Source organism: Pristiophorus japonicus, chromosome 26 (genome assembly GCF_044704955.1).
Source record: "Pristiophorus japonicus isolate sPriJap1 chromosome 26, sPriJap1.hap1, whole genome shotgun sequence".
NCBI classification, from domain to species: domain Eukaryota; kingdom Metazoa; phylum Chordata; class Chondrichthyes; family Pristiophoridae; genus Pristiophorus; species Pristiophorus japonicus.
Window position 1 is genome coordinate 17,528,613 of NC_092002.1, and position 20,193 is coordinate 17,548,805.

General features: G+C 51.8%; 1 protein-coding gene across 5 annotated transcripts in view; it reads right to left on the reverse strand.

Annotated features, from left to right (window-relative positions):
* Window positions 1-20,193, reverse strand: part of LOC139239226 (homeobox protein Meis1-like) — a 271,442-nt gene that overhangs the window by 74,167 nt on the left and 177,082 nt on the right. For all 5 annotated transcript variants that reach the window (XM_070867906.1, XM_070867907.1, XM_070867905.1 and 2 more), the window contains exon 7: window positions 16,873-16,981. In XM_070867906.1, the coding sequence (XP_070724007.1) occupies window positions 16,873-16,981 (109 nt within the window). The remainder of the gene's footprint in view (window positions 1-16,872; window positions 16,982-20,193) is intronic.

Genomic DNA, 20,193 nt, shown 5'->3' on the forward strand with positions numbered 1-20,193 from the left:
AAGAACACAAGAAATAGGCCGTTTGGCCCCTCAAGCCTGCTCCGCCATTCGACAAGATCATGGCTGATCTGCTGTCTGATGTTGTCGGATAATCGTTCCTGTGGAGCGCCTTGGGACCGTTTACTACATTAAAGGCGCTATATAAATACAAGTTGTTGTTGTTGTTGTTGTTGAAGTGCACCAACATTGATGATCCTATCGATGCAATGTTTGGACCTTGGATGGTGACACTTATCATAAAGTCTCCTGAAGTTTGCAGTTACATCTGATAACTTAAAAGACACTCTGCTTATGCAGGTGGTGGACATGTCCCGGCCTTGGATGGTCCTGGATTTATTATAGAAGTGGGCCAACGTTGTTGACCCACACCTGTGCATCGCACAATCCCCAGATTACCTTTTGTTAATTTACATGGAATGTACGGCACAGAACAGGCCATTCGGCCCAACGGGTCCGTGCGTGTTTATGTTCCACACCAGCCTCCTCCCGTCCCTCTTCATCTCACCCCGATCACCATATCCTGCGATTCCTTTGTCCCTCATGCCCTTATCCTGCCTCCCCTTAAATGCAGTGGCAATTTAGTTTGCGTCTTGCACGCCTGCACTCAACGGAAGACAAAAGTTTTTAATTCTGCAGTAATTGCGTCTCATAAGACCCCGTTTTATTTTTTTCCACCTCGGATAAATCTCCACACGATCCGAGTTGGCGGGAAGCCCAACAGTGGGTGTTGTTTGGACGCGGCTCAGATTGTGTTTCGGGCTCATCCATCTCCCCGGGAGGTCTGGGGGGGTGCGGGGCGCGCCAAGTGCTGCGGGCACAGGTCTGAACACACGAGCAGAGCTGGCAATGCCCCACACGTGCGGCTGCAATCAGCACTGGGACCAATTAGCAAGGCTGCGATAATCAGAGAGCCGCTTGCCAACTGATTACAGCTGTGGCAGCTCAGAGTGCCCAGGAGGTCGAGGCGGAGATAGCTCCAAGCCCGTTTCCTCCTCCTCCCACTGTTAGCAAAACGTCGCTCCTCAGCTCATTTCACCCGTACCTGCTGCTGATGGGCACTGCAGGCGAGACGTGCAAGCCGTGCCATGTGACGCAGCGCGGGACTTGTCACAACGTGAGAGCGGGAGCCGAATTCATCGGGGCGTGAACAAAGGAATCCGAGTGATGAGGATTGAGGGCGGGCAGTTTTACACTGACGTCAGCTGTGAACTGGACGGTCATCGGGAGGGGGAGGGGGAATGGGAGGCAGAGGGGGAGGGGGAGGGAGAGGGTAAAGGGGAGGGTTGGGGGAGGAGGGAAGGGGAGGGGGTTGGTGAGGCGGTGAAGGGGAGGAAGAGGGAGAGGGTGAAGGGGAGAGGGGGGGAGGGGAGGGGGGTTTGAGGGGGAGGGGGGGGGAGGGTGAGAGCGATGGGGAGGGGTGGGAGTGCGGTGATGGGGAGGCGGAGGAGGAGGGAGAGGGTGAAGGGGAGAGTCGGGGAAGGGGAGGGGAGGTTGAGCGAGAGGGAGGATGAGGTGGAGGGGAGGGTGAGAGCGAGGGCGAGGGTAGGGGAGGGGGGTGAGGGGGAGGGGGAGGGGAGGGTGAGAGTGAGGGGGAGGGTTGGGAAGGGGGGGTGGGGAGGCAGAGGGGGAGCAAGAGGGTGAAGGGGAGGGTTGGGGAGGGGGAGGGGGAAAGGTATGGGGAGGGGGAAGACGAGGGGGAGGGGAGGGCGAAGGGTATGGGGAGGGGAGGTGCGGGAGTGGGCGATAGATAGGGAGTTGGGAGGGGGAGAGGAGGGCGAGGAGGGGGTGTGGACAATGAAACCTCTGCTTTTAAGGCACTTTTTCCTTTGGTGCTGCTGGGAGAGCCATGCCTGATAGGTTAGCTCGCCCGCGACCAGTGCCCGCTGGGTAAAATCATACGCTACGATTTTAACTTAGCGTACCCAGCGAGAATGCTTTGGAGCCTGAGATCCAATTCACACCCACGTGATTTACACCTGCCCCCGATTAACCCCCAACTCCGGACTTACATCCCCCGATGTACACCCCTTCGATTTACACCCCGCCCAATTTACATCTGACTAAATGCTGTTTCTCCGCTGTCAGTGCAATGGCAGTGTGGGTGTGCCGGGCACCATCTTGTTTTTATGCCTTTGAGCAGGAACTCACCGCTCCCCCCCACTCCCGCCTACGATGGCGAATGTCTGCAGCAGAGTTGGGAGTCGCAGGCTCTGACCCATTGCAGGCCCCGCGCTGGAACCTCTGCCAAACGAGGGGGTGACCCAGCCGTTCTATCGACCTGCATTGTCGGAATTGGCCACGCCGTCACTGTGCGGCCTGGCTGCGGCCTAAGTGTGTGGCTGTCAATTCTGGGCCTTGTCAGGTTGCCTGCTCCGATTGGCCATGTTGCTGGAGGGTTCCTCACATGACCTCCTGCCTCAAACCGCCCTGCCCCCACGCTCCCGCCATTGGCCATCCTCATGAAGCGCAACCTTCCTGCACCAATCGGAATGCTAATTGACTTCGTTACTTGATTGGATAATACTTTGCTGTCATTTTTCCCTCATTTTTATAACTTAGAAACAAAATTGTGCGAAGACATTAAAAAAAATATTTAGTTTAAATGACCCTATGATTTTTCTCCTCGATATTGCTCACAGCGGTGTCCTGGAGATGAATCTTTAATTCCTGGAGACTCCACGGCAATCCTGGAGGGTTGGCAACCCCTAAGCCCTAGGTCTGCTTCTAAGCTGTGCATTACAACGTGAAGAAATAGGAGCAGGAGTCGGCCATTCGGCCCCTCGAGCCTGCTCCGCCATTCAATAAGATCATGGCTGATCTGATCATGGACTCAGCTCCACTTCCCCGCCCGCTCCCCATAACCCTTGACTCCATTATCGTTCAAAAATCTATCTATCTCCGCCTTAAATATATTCAATGACCCAGCCTCCACAGCTCTCTGGGGCAGAGAAGTCCAAAGACTCACGACCATCTGAGAGAAGAAATTCCTCCTCATCTCCGTTTTAAATGGGCAGCCCCTTATTCTGAAACTATGCCCCCTAGTTCTAGATTCCCCCACGATTGGGGAAACACCCTCTCTGCATCTACCCAGAATCTTACATGTTTCAATAAGATCACCTCTCATTCTTCTAAACTCCAATTATAATTTAAATGGAGAAAAATTGCAAAGTGCCGCAGTACAGAAGGCCCTTGTGCATGAAACACAAAAAGTTAGTATGCAGGTACAGCAAGTAATCAGGAAGGCAAATGGAATGTTGGCCTTTATTGCAAAGGGGATAGAGTATAAAAGCAGAGAAGTCCTGCTACAACTGTACGGGGTATTAGTGAGGTCACACCTGGAACACTGCATACAGTTTTGGTCTCCGTATTTAAGGAAGGATAGACTTGCATTGGAGGCTATTCAGAGAAGGTTCACTCGGTTGATTCCAGAGATGAGAGGGTTGACTTATGAAGATAGATTGAATAGGTTGGGTCTATACTCATTGGAATTCAGAAGAATGAGAGGTGATCTTATCGAAACATATAAGATAATGAGGTGGCTTGACAAGGTGGATGCAGATAGGATATTTCCCAGAGGGGAAACTAAAACTAGGGGACATAGTCTTAGAATAAGGGGCCGCCCATTTAAAACTGAGATGAGGAGGAATTTCTTCTCTCAGAGGGTTATAAATCTGTGGAATTCTCTGCCCCAGAGAGCTGTGGAGGCTGGGTCATTGAATATACTTAAGGCAGAGATAGATTTTTGAGTGATAAGGGAGTCAAGGGTTATGGGGAGTGGGCGGGGAAGTGGAGCTGAGTCCATGATCAGATCAGCCATGATCTTATTGAATGGCGGAGCAGGCTCGAGGGGCCAGGTCTTATGTTCAATGAGTACAGGCCCAACCTGCTCAACCTTTCTTCATAAGACAACCCCTTCATGGCAACGCCAGTCCCCCAGATGTTGCTGGCTGCGTGCGATCAGCTCCAGCACATTAAGCGGCTTCTGGGGAGCGAAGGCGAGGCTGAGTTTCTCACCGTCTCTGCAACTGGACTGTCGCCACATTTCGTGTCTACCGGGTGATGAGCATTTTGTCTGGCAGTTCCACGCAATTAGAGGCAATCTCTGCTCGCGCAGGCAGCTGGGCTGCGTCGCTTTGAAAGCGCTTCATTTAGTCTGGGATCCAGGCACCATTTCGGCCATTATTCATCGCACTCCACCCCCCCCCCACTTCGATTAATCACTGCAGCTCGCACACACCTGAACCACAGACACTCGGAAAGCAAGCTGGCTTCCTGTTCCTGCCTTCAAACATCAGGGTTCATCAATTTCTCGTCAGACTCTCTCTTTTGGCACAGAATGTGCCGCAGGCAGGGCGAGTGTCCCCGGCACCAGCGATTACAGCTGGATTCAGCGGCCCGTTGTCCAAATACAGCCTAACGAGCAACTAATCCATCTGTCATTACCACTGCAATGCCTCGCCGCGGAACCACTACGCTTGCTTCTCATCTCATCCCTCGAAGCCTCGCTGTTTGACTGCGCTGTGCTTCACAAAGCTCAGCTCTGCCTTAAACGCATTTCCCAATGTTCCCCAACGCCCCCCTGTTCTCCCAGTTTTAATGCCCTTTTTTCCCCGCTCTCATCCTCCTCATAGGCGGCCCCTCGAACGAGGAAGACTTGCTTCCACAACAAAAGGGATGAGTTCGCAGAAGGACCCGATATTCCAGTTCTGAACTCCAGGGGTGGAAGATACCTGTGCGTGGCTTTTTTTAACGTGTGGTGGCCGTTGCACACCAGCCACCACATGGGCCTGACAGAGCTAGGCCTTGGTCCAGTGGCAAGGGTTAACCAGGGCGACTGGAGACCTGCGCCGCTCTATAGTTATAGTGTCAGCTGTGGCTCAGTGGGTAACACTTTTGCCTCTGAGTTGTGGGTTCGAGTCCCAATCCGGGGGAGTTGAGCACACAAATCTAGGCTGACACTCCCAGTGCAGTGCTGGGGGAGTGCTGCATTGTCGGAGGTGCCGTCTTTTGGATGAGACGTTAAACCAAGGCCCCGTCTGCTCTCAGGTGGATGTTAAAGATCCCATGGCACTATTCGAAGAAAAGCAGAGGAGTTCTCCCCGGTGTCCTGGCCAATATTTATCCCTCAATCAACAGAACAAAAAAAAACAGATTATCTTGTCATTATGATACAAAGCTAGGTGGGCTTGTAAGTTGTGAGGAGGATGCAAGGGGATATAGACAGGCCAAATGAATGGGTAAGAACAAGACAAATGTAATATAATGTGGAGAAATGTGAAGTTATTCACTTTGGTAGGAAAAATAGAAAAGCAGAGTATTTTTTAAATGGTGAGAGATTGGGAAATGTTGGTGTTCAGAGGGACCTGGGTGTCCTTCTACACCAATCACTGAAAGTTAACAAGCAATTAAGAAAGAAAATTGTATGTTGGCCTTTATTATAAGAGGATTTGAGTATAAGAATAAATTATATCGGGCCCTGGTGAGATTGCACCTGGAGTATTGTGTACAGTTTTGGTCTCCTTACCGAAGGAAGGATATACTTGCCATAGAGGGAGTGCAACGAAGGTTCACCAGGCTGATTCCTGGGATGGGGGGGATTGTCCAATGAGGAGAGATTGAGTAGACGAGGCCAATATTCTCTAGAGTTTAGAAGAATGAGAGGTGATCTCATTGAGACATACACAATTCTTACAGGGCTTGACAGGGTGGATGCAGGAAAGATGTTTCCCCCGGGCTGGGGAGTCTAGAACCAGGGGTCACAGTCTCAGAATAAGGGGTCGGCCATTTAGGACTGAGATGAGGAGAAATTTCTTCACTCAGAGGGTGGTGCATCTTTGGAATTCTACCCCAGAGGGCTGTGGAGGCTCAGTCTTTGAGTATATTCAAGACAGAGATCGATAGATTTTTGGATATTAAGGGAATCAAGGGATATGGGGATCGGGCGGGAAAGTGGAGTTGAGGTCGAAGATCAGCCATGATCTCATTGAATGGCAGAGCAGGCTCGAGGGGCCGAATGGTCTACTCCTACTCCTAATTCTTATGTTCTTATTATCACATTGCTGTTTGTGGGAGCTTGCTGTGCGCAAATTGGCTGCCGCGTTTCCCACATTACAACACTGACTACACTCCAAAGGTACTTCATTGGCTGTAAAGTGTTTTGAGACGTCCAGTGGTCGTGAAAGACGCTATATAAATGAAAGTTTTCTTTCTCTAAAGACAACAACTTGCATTTATATAGCGCCTTTAATACAGTAAAACATCCCAACGTGCTTCACAGAAAGAAAGATTTGCATTTCTATAGCACCTTTCACAGCCATTGGACATCTCAGAGCGTGGTCCAGCCAATGAAGTACTTTTTGAAGTGTAGTCACTGTTGTAGTGTGGGAAACGTGGCAGCCAATTTGTGCACAGCAAGCTCCCACAAACAGCAATGTGATAATGACCAGATAATCTGTTTTTGTGATGTCAATTGAGGGATAAATATTAGCCCCAGGACACCGGGGATAACTCCCCTGCTCTTCTTCGAAATAGTGCCATGAGATCTTTCACATCCATCTGAGAGAGCAGACGGGGCCTCGGTTTAATGTTGATCTGAAAGACGGCACCTCCGACAGTGCAACACTTCCTCAGCACTGCACTGGAATGTCAGCCTAGATTTTTGTGCTCAAGTCCCTGGAGTGGGACTTGAACCCACAACCTTCTGACTGACTGCCCACTGAGCCACGGCTGTTACAGGAGAATAATCGACAAAACTTTGACACCAAGTTACATTAGGGCAGATGACAGAGGTAAATTTTAAGGAGCATCTTAAGGGAGCAGGGAGAGGTGGCGAGGCAGAGAGGTTTAGGGAGGGACTTCCAGACCTTAGTTCCTTGCCATCTAGAGACACGGATGCCAAATGGTGGGGCAATTAAAATCGGGGATGCTCAAGAGGCCAGAATTGGAGGACCGCAGAGATCTCGGGGGGGTTATAGGGCTGGAGGCGGTTACAGAGATGGGGAGGGATTTGAAAACAAGGAAAATGCTGGCATGGTGCTATGGCATCAGCTGCCCGCAGGCTCATACTTCATCACACTCTCTCATCGGCTATTCAACCATGAAAAGTATCGTAATCCTTTCCTTGCCCATCATTTGCAGACATACACCTCTTGCCACTGGTTAGTGATCATATGTATCATATATTTGCTCTATTATATAAGGCGCTGCAATATGCTGGACTGATGGCTGATAACATAACTGGAATGTAATCCTACTTCACGTTCATGTATGCAATCCCCCAGTCTTCCTCAATAATCTCCTACTACCGTTCCATCACTTCAGCTGTGTCCCCCCTCCTCCAGCTGTGCCCCCCTCCTCCAGCTATACCCCCCCCTCTGCTCCTCCAACCATGGGCTCACCCTTTCTCCCCCCTCACCTGCACAGGTCATTCTCTCTCTCTGCCCCCTCCTCTAGGAATCCGTCCTTAAATCCCCTCCACCTTGCCACCTCCCTTGCTGCCTTTAAGGCCTCGGTTTGGACCTGGCTATTGTCAAAAACTCCAAGCAGACCCACCACGCACAACGCCCCCCCCCGCACCCTCCCCCCGATCCGACACACACACCACCCACCACAATCTTTGCTGTTTTTCCTTTTCCTTCCCCATTGATGTCCACTTTCTCCCCCCTCCCTGTCGTGTGTTCGCCAACATCTCCTGTACTCGACGAATGTCTATTTGGGTCAATGTCTCATCAAGGCTTCGGACTACCAAACTTCTGGGAGGTAATCAATGGAGATTTTCCTTATATGCTTGCTGTACCCATTAAGAATTGCACTGTATATATGTGGTGTCCCTTTAAGATTTGCACTGAATGTATGCAATGTCCCTTTAAGAATTGCACTGTATATATGTGGTGTCCTTTAAGATTTGTACTGAATGTATGCAATGTCCCTTTAAGCATTGCACTGTATATATGTGATGTCCCTTTAAGAATTACACAGTATTCATGTGATGTCCCTTTAACATTTCCAGTGAAACTTCCAACAACCAGAATAAGAACTGTTTGGAACTTTTTCCTGAGGGGAGGAATGTTCCACGTTCTGTAAACCACCTCCCCGGGAATCCACAGAACATCACGTCTGTGAATCGGATATGAAAGGGAGGGAGTTGTGTGTAGGGGGGGGGGAGGCGGGGAGGGGGAGCATTTTGAAGCCTGAGAAAGTCTTTGGTCGCTGACAGGGATATGTGAAGGACAAGGCGGGGAACGGTATAATGAGGGCCCGAGACAATCCTCTCCTCTAATGGCAGTAACAGGAGGCCTGTGATTGAGGCAGCAGCAAAACATACTGCTGCTAAATGCCCCCTACAGAGGGCTTCCTGATCCAAGAATTGCTTGCCGCACATAAATGTGTATACTCACACTCTCACACACACACACACACACACATAAAACACTCACACACTCACACACATGCACACACACACTTAACACTCACACACTCACACTCTCACACACATGCACACACACACGTACACACACTCTCACACACTCACACTCTCTCACACACACACTCATACACACTTACACTCACGCACTCACACTCTCTCACACACACACACTTCCACTCACACACACTGTCACACACTCACACGTACACACACTCACACATACACACACTCATTCATTCATACATACACACACACACACACACACACACACACTCACACACACACAGAATGGACCTCTGTGCACAAAACCATTTCATTATCAACCTCTTGCAAAGAGACGGGATGATCCGTAACTCTGTTATTGCAGTTGCTAATTCCCAACAGTTTGCTGAGTGCTGCATTGACAAATCTTCAAGCCGCTCCTAACCCCTTCTCTCTCATTAACGCGAGCTGCGATTCCCACTCTATCTGCCCAGTAAGTGAGAGATCACTGCTCCTGTGGATATTAAATTAAAAATGAGGCTGATTTTCCTGTCTTGTGCCTTTAATTATTGCTCCAATACTTTATTGATTAAGCGGTGAATTCTGATGAAGTTGAAAGCACTGGACTCCCTGGCGGTCTGCAATCAGCGGCGGAGGGGAGCCAGGCTCGAACTACTGCCTGCTTTACTCAGCAGCCGCACTCCCCCCTCACGGCAACCTCTGACACGGGATATTTCTGAATGCTAAATCTTTAATGATCTATAGAGTGAATGCTGTAATATAAACGGGGGAAGGGGAGAGGAGGAGACTCCCGGTCCTCTTGAAAAACGCAAAATAATAAAAGCTTCGAATCCAACCCACCCCTGGTTTCTGCTACCGGCAGTATAACTGGCAATCCAAGGTCCCAGGTGGACTCTGCCCGGGGTTACACTGCAATAGGCTGGGGGGGGGGGGGTGGTGGGGTGCAGAGGGGAGGGGAAAGGAGAGAGAGGGGGAGAGGGATGGAGCGAGGGAGGGAGGGGAAGGGAGAGGGGAGGGGAGTGAGAGAGGGATGGGGAGGGAGAGGGGGATGGAAGAGGGTGAGGGAGATTCCTTGGACCCTCCGGGAGCGTTATAAGGTGAAGCTGAGGTTTTGAGTGGAATGCTTGGTCCCACAGCTCAGTCAGGCTACACTCGCATGGTGGGGCCCCACAGCACACAAGGCTTCAAGTCAAATCCCACCACTGCAACTAAACAAACTTGGTCACCTGCGGGCCAACCCTGGTCCCTACTGACCACGGACTCTGTCCGAAACCACCTGGTTCACCAATCCTTCCGGGACGGGCACTGCCACCCTCACCCGACTCCAGTCTCACACGGTGTGGGAGAAAGACTTGCATTTATATAGCACCTTTTATGACCACCGGATGCCCCAAAGCCAATGAAGTACTTTTGTAATGTGGGAAACGCAGCAGCCAATTTGCGCACAGCAAGCTCCCATAAACAGCAATGGGATAATGGCCAGATAATCTGTTTTTGTTCTGTTGATTGGGGGATGTATATTGACCCAGGACACCAGGGATAACTCCCCTGCTCTTCTTCGAAATAGTGCCGTGGGATCTTTTACATCCACCTGAGAGAGCAGACTCGGTTTAATTTCTCATCTGAAAGACAGCATCTCTGACAGTGCAGCACTCGCTCAGTACCGCCCCTCCGACAGTGCAGCGCTCCCTCAGTACCGTCCCTCCGACAGTGCAACGCTCCCTCGGTACTGCCCCTCCGACAGTGCGGCACTTCCTCAGTACTGCCCCTCCCACAGTGCAGTGCTCCCTCAGTACTGCCCCTCCGACAGTGCGGCACTTTCTCAGTATTGCCCCTCTGACAGTACTGCCTCTCCGACAGTGCAGCACTCCCTCAGTACCGCCCCTCCGACAGTGCAGCGCTCCCTCAGTACCGTCCCTCCGACAGTGCAACGCTCCCTCGGTACTGCCCCTCCGACAGTGCGGCACTTCCTCAGTACTGCCCCTCCCACAGTGCAGTGCTCCCTCAGTACTGCCCCTCCGACAGTGCGGCACTTTCTCAGTATTGCCCCTCTGACAGTACTGCCTCTCCGACAGTGCAGCACTCCCTCAGTACTGCCCCTCCGACAGTGCGGCGCTCCCTCAGTACTGCCCCTCCGACAGTGCGGCGCTCCCTCAGTACTGCCCCTCCGACAGTGCGGTGCTCCCTCAGTACTGCCCCTCCGACAGTGCGGCGCTCCCTCAGTACCGCCCCTCCGACAGTGCGGCGCTCCCTCAGTACTGCCCCTCCGACAGTGCGGCGCTCCCTCAGTACTGCCCCTCCGACAGTGCGGTGCTCCCTCAGTACTGCCCCTCCGACAGTGCGGTGCTTCCTCAGTACTGCCCCTCCCACAGTGCAGCGCTCCCTCAGTACTGCCCCTCTGACAGTGCGGTGCTCCCTCAGTACTGCCCCTCCCACAGTGCGGCGCTCCCTCAGTACTGCCCCTCCGACAGTGCGGTGCTCCCTCAGTACTGCCCCTCCGACAGTGCGGTGCTTCCTCAGTACTGCCCCTCCGACAGTGCGGTGCTCCCTCAGTACTGCCCCTCCGACAGTGCGGTGCTTCCTCAGTACTGCCCCTCCAACAGTGCGGTGCTCCCTCAGTACTGCCCCTCCGACAGTGCGGTGCTCCCTCAGTACTGCCCCTCCGACAGTGCGGTGCTCCCTCAGCACTGCCCCTCCGACAGTGCAGTGCTCCCTCAGTACTGCCCCTCCGACAGTGCGGTGCTCCCTCAGTACTGCCCCTCCGACAGTGCGGTGCTCCCTCAGTACTGCCCCTCCGACAGTGCGGTGCTCCCTCAGCTCTGCCCCTCCGACAGTGCAGTGCTCCCTCAGCACTGCCCTTCCGACAGTGCGGTGCTCCCTCAGTACTGCCCCTCCCACAGTGCAGCGCTCCCTCAGTACTGCCCCTCCGACAGTGCGGTGCTCCCTCAGCACTGCATTGGCTCCAATCCCCTGTGAGATGGCCGAGCCACTCACTCAGTAATAGGGTTGCCAATCCACCGGGATTGTCCTGGAGTCTCCGGCAATTAACGATTAATCTGCCGGACACTGCTGCAAGCAATCCATGGGAGAAATATCATCTTCCAATCAGACAGCACAGACGGAGACCATTCGGCCCATCCTACCTCTGCTGGCTCTTCGAAACACCAATCCAATTAGTCCCACTCAACCCGGCTCTTTCCCCACAGCCCGCAAGTTTTTTCTCCTTTTCTAGTATTTCGATTTCAAAATTCCCATCCTTGTTTAAAAATCCCTCCATGGCCTCGCCCCTCCCTATCTCCGTAATCGCCTCCAGCCCCACAACCCCCCGAGATATCTGCGCTCCTCTAATTCTGCCCTCCTGAGCATCCCTGATTATAATCGCTCCACCATTGTTGGCCGTGCCTTCTGTTGCCTGGGCCCCAAGCTCTGGAACTCCCTCCCTAAACCTCTCCGCCTCTCTACCTCTCTTTCCTTCTTCAAGACGCTCCTTAAAACCCACCTCTTTGACCAAGCTTTTGGTCACCTGCCCTAATTTCTATTTTTGAGGCTCGGTGTCAAATTTTAATCACATAATACTCCTGTGAAGCGCCTTGGGACGTTTCACTATGTTAAAGGCGCTATATAAATACAAGTTGTTGTTGTTATATTTCCAATTCCCTTTTGAAAGTGACTATTGAATCTGCTTTTACCAATATTTCAGACAGCGCATTCCCGATAACAATTCACTACGTTAACAAAACTTCCCTCATTTGCCCCTGAATTTTCTGCCAATTATCTTCAATCTGTGCCCCCTGGTTATCAGCTCTCCTAACTAGTGCCAATTACCTATCTACTCTATCAAAACCCTTCGTAATCTTCAACATCTCTATTAAATCTCCCCTTCACCTTCTTTGCTCCAAGGCGAACAACCCCATCTTCTCTAGTCTATCCATCATCGGGGTATTTAAAAATATTGCGTGATTTTTACATTTCGTTTTGAACACTTTTGTTTATTCTTAGAATCATAGACGTTTACGGCACAGAAGGAGGCCATTTGGGCCCCGCGTGTCCGCGCCGGCCGGAAAAGAGCTACCCAGCCGAATCCCACTTTCCAGCTCTTGGTCCGTATCCCTGGAGGCTACTTCAAGTAATTTTTAAATGGGGTGAGGGTTTCTGCCTCTACCACCCTTTCAGGCAGCGAGTTCCAGACCCCCACCACCCTCTGGGTAAACATTTTTCTCCTTAACTCCCCTCTCATCATCATAGGCAGTCCCTCAGAATCGAGGAAGACTTGCCTCCACTCCTGAAATGAGTTTTCTGGTGGCTGAACAATCCAATATGAGAGCCACAGACTCTGTCTCAGGTGGGACAGACAGTAGTTGAGGGAAGGGGTGGGTGGGACTGGTTCCTGCACGCTTTTTCCGCTGTCTGCGCTTGATTTCGGCGTTGAGACTTGAGGTGCTCAGTGCCCTCTCAGATGCACTTCCTCCACTTATACCACCCTCTAACCCTTATACCAATGACTTTAAATCTATACCCCCTGGTGTTGACCTCTCTGCTAGGTCCTTCCTATGAGTTATAAAAATATTGGAGATGGGTGAAGAAGGCTGTTTGATCGGGTGGGGCAGTTGGAGGTGATAGGTCATGTGATGAAACCTCCAGGGATACCTTCGACCAGAGATGGTGACCCAGCCCAGTTGTATACTCAGGCTCTGCAGAAGGAGGTCCATTGTCACCTCCTCAGGGCAACTAGGGAGGGTCACTGAATGGCAGCTGTGCCCAGAGCTTATAGCTCCTCATGAGGGAGCAGGGCTCTGTGCAGATAGGTGGCAGCCGTGTCTCAGTGGGCAGCACTCTCGCTACTGTGAATTAGAAGGTTGTGGGTTCAAGTCCCACTCCAGAGACTTGAGCATATAAATCTGGACCAACACTCCAGTGCAGTACTGCTGCTTTCCATCATGTGCCCCTTCACTGTGAGCGGTGTACACCATTAATGTGAGCAATGTACACCATTAGTGTGAGTGATGTACACCATTAATGTGAGCAATGTACACCATTAGTGTGAGCGATGTACACCATTAATGTGAGCGATGTACACCATTAATGTGAGCGATGTACACCATTAGTGTGAGCGATGTACACCATTAATGTGAGCGATGTACACCATTAGTGTGAGCGATGTACACCATTAATGTGAGCGCTGTACACCATTAGTGTGAGCTATGTACATCAGTGTGAACGGTGTACACCATCAGTGTGAGCGGTGTTCACCATACCCTATGATGATGATGATGCTAATGAACTATGCACTCTGTGCATTATCACTGTGAGCTGACTGCAAATCCATTGGCAGGACAGACGCACCAACACCAGTGTTCTCGCTCAGGCCAACATCCCCAGCATCGAAGCACTGACCACACTCGACCAGCTCCATTGGGCGGGCCACATCGTCCGCATGCCAGACTCAGACTCCCAAAACAAGCGCTCTACTCGGAACTCCTACATGGCAAGCGAGCCCCAGGTGGGCAGAGGAAACGTTACAAGGACGCCCTCAAAGCCTCCCTGATAAAGTGCAACATCCCCACCGGCACCTGGGAGTCCCTGGCCAAAGACCGCCCTAAGTGGAGGAAGAGCATCTGGGAGGGCGCTGAGCACCTCGAGTCTCGTCGCCGAGAGCATGCAGAAAACAAGCGCAGGCAGCGGAAGGAGTGTGCGGCAAACCAGTCCCCTTCCCTCAACCTCAACCACTGTCTGTCCCACCTGTGACAGAGACGGTAATTCCCATATTGGACCTGTTCAGTCACCTGAGAACTCACTTTTAGAGTGGAGCAAGTCTTCCTTGATTCTGAGGGACTGCTTTTGATGACGATGATAGTGTGAATTCACAGGATCATATTTTGCTTTGTGCAGGGATATTTTGAGAATCAAGTCCGACACATATCATCATCATCATAGGCAGTCCCTCGTATCGAGGATGACTTGCTTCCACACCAAAAAGGGATGAGTTCCCAGGTGTTTCAATGAGGGACCTAATATTCCTGATCCCGAACTACATGTTGAAGGGGTGGAAGATGCCTGTGCGTGGATTTTTTTAGCGTGGGGTGGCCGTTGCACACCAGCCACCACACGGGGCTTGACAGAGCTAGGTCTTGGTCCAGTGGTGAGGGTTACGACTGGAGGCCTGCTCTGCTGCACGGACCTAGTGCGCACACATATCGCAGTGTGGGCTGGGCCCGTGCTGCCCCTGGGCCCTCGCCTCTTCTGGGTCCCGAACTCACACCTCTCCTGGGCCCTGTTCAGATCCCTCTACAATCTCTCGCCGCTCCTTCGCCCCGACCTCGCCGCTCCTGCTGTACCTGCCTACGCTCCAATCACCGACCTGGATTATGGTGACATCCAATCCGGTCGCCCTCTTCGCTGCCGTCGCCCTCCAACGCTGCTGTACCTTGAAGTGGTACACTTCAAAGGTGCATACCACTTCAACAATAACAACAACTTGTATTTCTATAGCATCTTTAACATAGTAAAAGGTCCCAAGGTGCTTCACAGGATTTTAAGATAAAACAAATAAATTTGACACCAAGCCACATAAGAAGACCAAAAGGTCGCAGAGGTAGGTTTTAAGGAGCATCTTGCAGGAGGAGAGAAAGGTAGAGAGGCAGAGAGCTTTAGGGAGGGAGTTCCAGAGCTTGGCGCCCAGGCAACAGAAGGCACGGCCACCAATGGTTGAGCGATTATAATCAGGAATGCTCAAGAGGGCAGAATTAGAGGAGTGCAATCATCTTGGAGTTGTGGGGCTGGAGGAGATTACAGAGATAGGGAGGGGCGTGGCCATGGAGGGATTTGTAAACAAGGATGAGCACCAGTGCAGTGTTGAGGGAGTGCCGCACTGTCGGAGGTGCCGTCTTTCGGATGAGATGTTAAACCGAGGCCCGGTCTGCCCTCTCGGGTGGATGTAAAAGATCCCATGGCACTATTTTGAAGATGAGCAGGGTAGTTATCCCTGGGGTCCTGGCCAATATTTATCCCTTAATCAACATCACTAAAACAGACGATCTGGTCATTATCGCAACGCTGTTTGTGGGAACTTGCTGTGCACAAATCGGCTGCCGGGTTTCCTACATTGCAACAGTGGCTGCGCTTCATTGACTGTGAGGTACTTTCAGACATCATGAAAGGTGCTATAGAAGTGCAAGTTCTTGCTCCCAACCCATGGAGCTTGAGCCGGAGTCAGCCAATGTAGACCGAGTACTGCCAGGTCGGGAATCGATCCAGTTCCACCCATTGTCTGCCTGGTATGACCATAGCCTTAGACTGAATGCATCATTCAGCCACAATGTGCGCAGGTATCTCAACATTCAGCAGCACTGACTGATTTATGATATTATAAAGAATGAAAGATAGAACGATTTGCATTTATATAGCACCTTTCACGACCACCGGACGTCTCAAAGAGCGTTACAGCCAATGAAGTACCTTTTGGAGTGTAGTCACTGTTGTAGTGTGGGAAACACGGCAGACAATTTGCGCACAGCAAGCTCCCACAAACAGCAATGTGATAATGACCAGATCAGCTGTTTTTTTTTGTTATGTTGAGTGAGGGATAAATATTGGCCAGGACACCGGGGATAACTCCCCTGCTCTTCTTCGAAATAGTGCCGCGGGATGAAAACTGGGGTCATAAGTACAAGCTAGTCACCAAGAAATCCAATAGGGAATTCAGAAGAAACGTCTATATGCAGAGAGTGGTGAGAATGTGGAACTCGCTGCCACAGGGAGTGGTTGAGGCAAGTAGCAATGGATGCATTTATGGGGAGGCTGGATAAACACATGAGGGAGTCAGGGGGTTCTGTTGGAGAATCCAGCATTGCTGCAACTGTCCGATACATGGGAATACAAATATTAACCTCCATATCCATTGTAATTTGGACTGCTACGGCAATTGTTGTAACTACTATAATCTTACTTTCAGTACCAATTCATGAAAATACAAATATTAAGGTGCCTGAAGGTGTTGACTCTTGTTGGGGGTCGTGACCTTACCCAAGCGGCCATTCTCCCGGCATGGCTATTCAGCTGCATGAGGCATCGTGGCCAGGCCTAATTGTAAAGCCCAGAGGCAGTAGGCGGTCAGTAATTGGGACCCAGGTCCCGGGAGGGAGCTCCGAGGCCGACTGCAGCACCTCCCCCCCACAGCCCTGACTGAGGTGAGCTCATGGGGCGCAGATAGAGGATCGAAGCTGGGATCTTCCCATCCTGGCTGGCTCAGCGCTGCACAGGGTGCTTTGCTTTAAACGGATTTAAGGGTGAAACGAAAAGTGCTGCAGCCGCTTATCAAATGTGTCCACGGTGGAATAGCCGCTTGGCTGGCAGTTTCGAAAGCCCGAGCAGTTTCTGTTTTGGCGATGACCACCACGGCAAATCTAACAATACACGCAGGCCGGCGCGGACAGCGAGCGAGCTACCTTGTTCACTGCAGTTGTCTCCGCTGTGTGACGCCAGCCCACCACTGGAGGGCCCGGGCGTGCCTGAATGCGTCGACCCCGTGTCATCATGGTCTCGGTTCCAGTGGTTCTATGAAGAGAAAAGGGGAATTGGTCACTCAAAATAAGATCAGCAAAAGAGGCGGGGCCAGTCTGTAAAGGAGGCGGGGCCAGACATAAAGGGGTGGGTCAATTGGTAAAGGAGGCGTGGCTAGTCAGTAAAGGAGGTGGTGCATGTCATAAAGGAGGTGTGGCCAGTTGATAAAGGAGGCGGAGTCCATCAGTAAAGGAGGCGGGGTCAGCTGGAAAAGGAGGCGAGGCCTGTCAGGAAACGTGGTAGGGCCAGTTGGTAAAGAAGGCGGGGCCAGTCGGTAAAGCGGGTGTGCCTGTCAGTAAAGGAGGCATGACCTGTTGGTAAAGGAAGCATGGTCAGTTAGTAACGGGAGTGGGGCCTGTCAGTAAGGGTCCATTTGATGAGGGAGGCGGGTCTGTATGAAAGGAGGTGGGGCTAGTTAGTACAGTAGGCGGGGTCAGTCAGTACAGTAGGCGGGGTCAGTTAGTACAGTAGGTGGGGCCAGTCAGTACAGTAGGTGGGGTCAGTTAGTACAGTAGGCGGGGTCAGTCAGTACAGTAGGCGGGGCCAGTCAGTACAGTAGGTGGGGTCAGTTAGTACAGTAGGCGGGGTCAGTCAGTACAGTAGGCGGGGTCAGTCAGTACAGTAGGCGGGGTCAGTCAGTACAGTAGGCAGAATCAATCAGTAAAAGAGGCGGGGCCAGTCAGTCAAGGAGGCGGGGCCAGTCAGCAATAAAGGTGGGGCCTGTGTGCTTGATACACTGAGCCTGGGGGTGGAAAGCAAAGATACAATTTTGGGAATAAATGGGGCGACGTCAACAGGACCAGCATGCCAGTTTAACAATAGGGTTCTGAGCCTGTGGGTGTGGCACTATTGTTGTTGCATAACCCCAGCCCCGCCTCTTTGTTCCATTCATGCTGTAATATAAATTAGCCATGGTACCCAAAATGCACGGCAAGTTTTAGTTTGATCAACCAAGTATCTGACCCAAAGGAAGCATAGCTATCAGCCAATCATCCTCCGGCCCACCGCAATCCAGGGGCCAGGCAGAGTGATAGCTCTGGGTCTATGGTTCAATGGAAGTAATGCAGATCCTGCTGTGGACTAAACATCGCGAACAAGTCTGTGTTGTGGGCACAGTTCTGAGAGTTACTGAAGAGTTAGCGCTCTCTCATTATTTTTATACCCGAGGAGCTAAAATCTGCCAAATTGATTTCCTGTTGTTGGCTAACTTTTACCTTTAATAACCCTCGTTTACAGTTTGTCCCTCAGTATGTGAGTTGGCAGAGTGTATTCTGTACGACCTGAAGGCTAGGGGGAATCGCAATGTTTCTCCCACAACGAACATCACGCAGACGGAGGATCCGGGTCATTAACGCCTTGCTCTTTGTGGCATCTTGCTGTGCGCGTATTGGCTGCCGCGTGTAATGCGTGCACCCGTCAGTATGCTCACGGGTTGGTGGAGCTGTTGAGTTGGGTGTGACTTCGCCAGTCATGTGATGTTCACAAGACTCAATAAAACCCCGGCCAGTTGGGTTCGGGGGAATCCACGATGAGGTATGCAGTTGTGAGCCTGGCGGATGAACTGGTGATGTGTGGTGTGATTGTTAAACCTTTGCTCATAAACTAACTAGTTCTGAATAGCAATGTGCTGCTGTGAATTCTTAAGCAGAGAACCCATGAAGCAAATACATTACAGTGCGATTCCTACGTGACCACAGTGACTACACTTCAAAAAATAATTAATTTGTTGTGAAGTGCTTTAGGTTGTCCTGAGGACGTGAAAGGGGCTATATAAATGCAAATCCTTTCTTTGTTTCTTTTACCGACATACAGTACACTTTCCCGCACATCAAGGACACACTGATAGAGACACTGATCGGCATTTCCTGCTCCCTTTACATCGCGATTTGGTTTCACATCCCCCATTTTGCCACAAGCCGTAGCCTCGCCAACAAACCGTGCCTGGGGACGAGAGGCAGCGTGTTCCAGAGACTGACCCTCTCCAACCGCACACTGACTCGGACTGATTATTCATTCACTTACACATTAAAAGTTAAGATTCATTGATCCGAGCGTCAGCAACAGTCTCCTTTAGCAAAAGTTTGGAAGCTCATTGCCCCAGCTCAGTCAGGCCTGCACTCAGCCCCTCGAGCCTGTTCCGTCATTCAATTGCCTGATCTGTTTCTTAACTCCATCTACCTGCCGTGATACAAGAACAGACTAGCATTTCTATAGCACCTTTCCCAACATCAGGACATCCCAAAGCGTTTTACAGCCGATTAATTCCTTTAGGAATGCAGTTACTGTTGTACTTTAGGAAACACAGCCACTTTGCGCACAGCAAGCTCCCACAAACAGCAATGTGATAATGGCCAGATGTGGATTGAGGGATATTAATTGGCCAGGACACCGGGGAGAACTCCCCTGCTCTTCTTCGAAAAAGTGCCACGGGATCTTTCAAATCCACCTGAGAGGCCTGACAGGCCTCGGTTTAATGGCTCATCCAAAAGACGGCACCTTCGACAGTGTGGCACTCTCTCAGTACTGCCCCTCCGACAGTGCGGCGCTCCCTCAGTACTGCCCCTCCGACAGTGCAGCACTCCCTCAGTACAGCCCCTCCGACAGTGCAGCACTCCCTCAGTGCTGCCCCTCCGACAGTGCAGCACTCCCTCAGTACAGCCCCTCCGACAGTGCGGCGATCCCTCAGTACTGCCCCTCCGACAGTGCGGCACTCCCTCGGTACTGTCCCTCCGACAGTGTGGCACTCTCTCAGTACTGCCCCTCCGACAGTGTGGCACTCTCTCAGTACTGCCCCTCCGACAGTGCGGCGCTCCCTCAGTACTGCCCCCCCGACAGTGCAGCACTCCCTCAGTACAGCCCCTCCGACAGTGCAGCACTCCCTCAGTACTGCCCCTCCGACAGTGCGCCGCTCCTTCAGCATGCCCCTTCGACAGTGCGGCACTCTCTCAGTACTGCCCCTCCGACAGTGCGGCACTCCCTCAGTACTGCCCCTCCAACAGTGCAGCACTCCCTCAGTACTGCCCCTCCGACAGTGCGGCACTCTCTCAGTACTGCCCCTCCGACAGTGCGGCGCTCCCTCAGTACTGCCCCTTCGACAGTGCGGCACTCCCTCAGTACTGCCCCTCCAACAGTGCAGCACTCCCTCAGTACTGCCTCTCCGACAGTGCGGCACTCTCTCAGTACTGCCCCTCCGACAGTGTGGCACT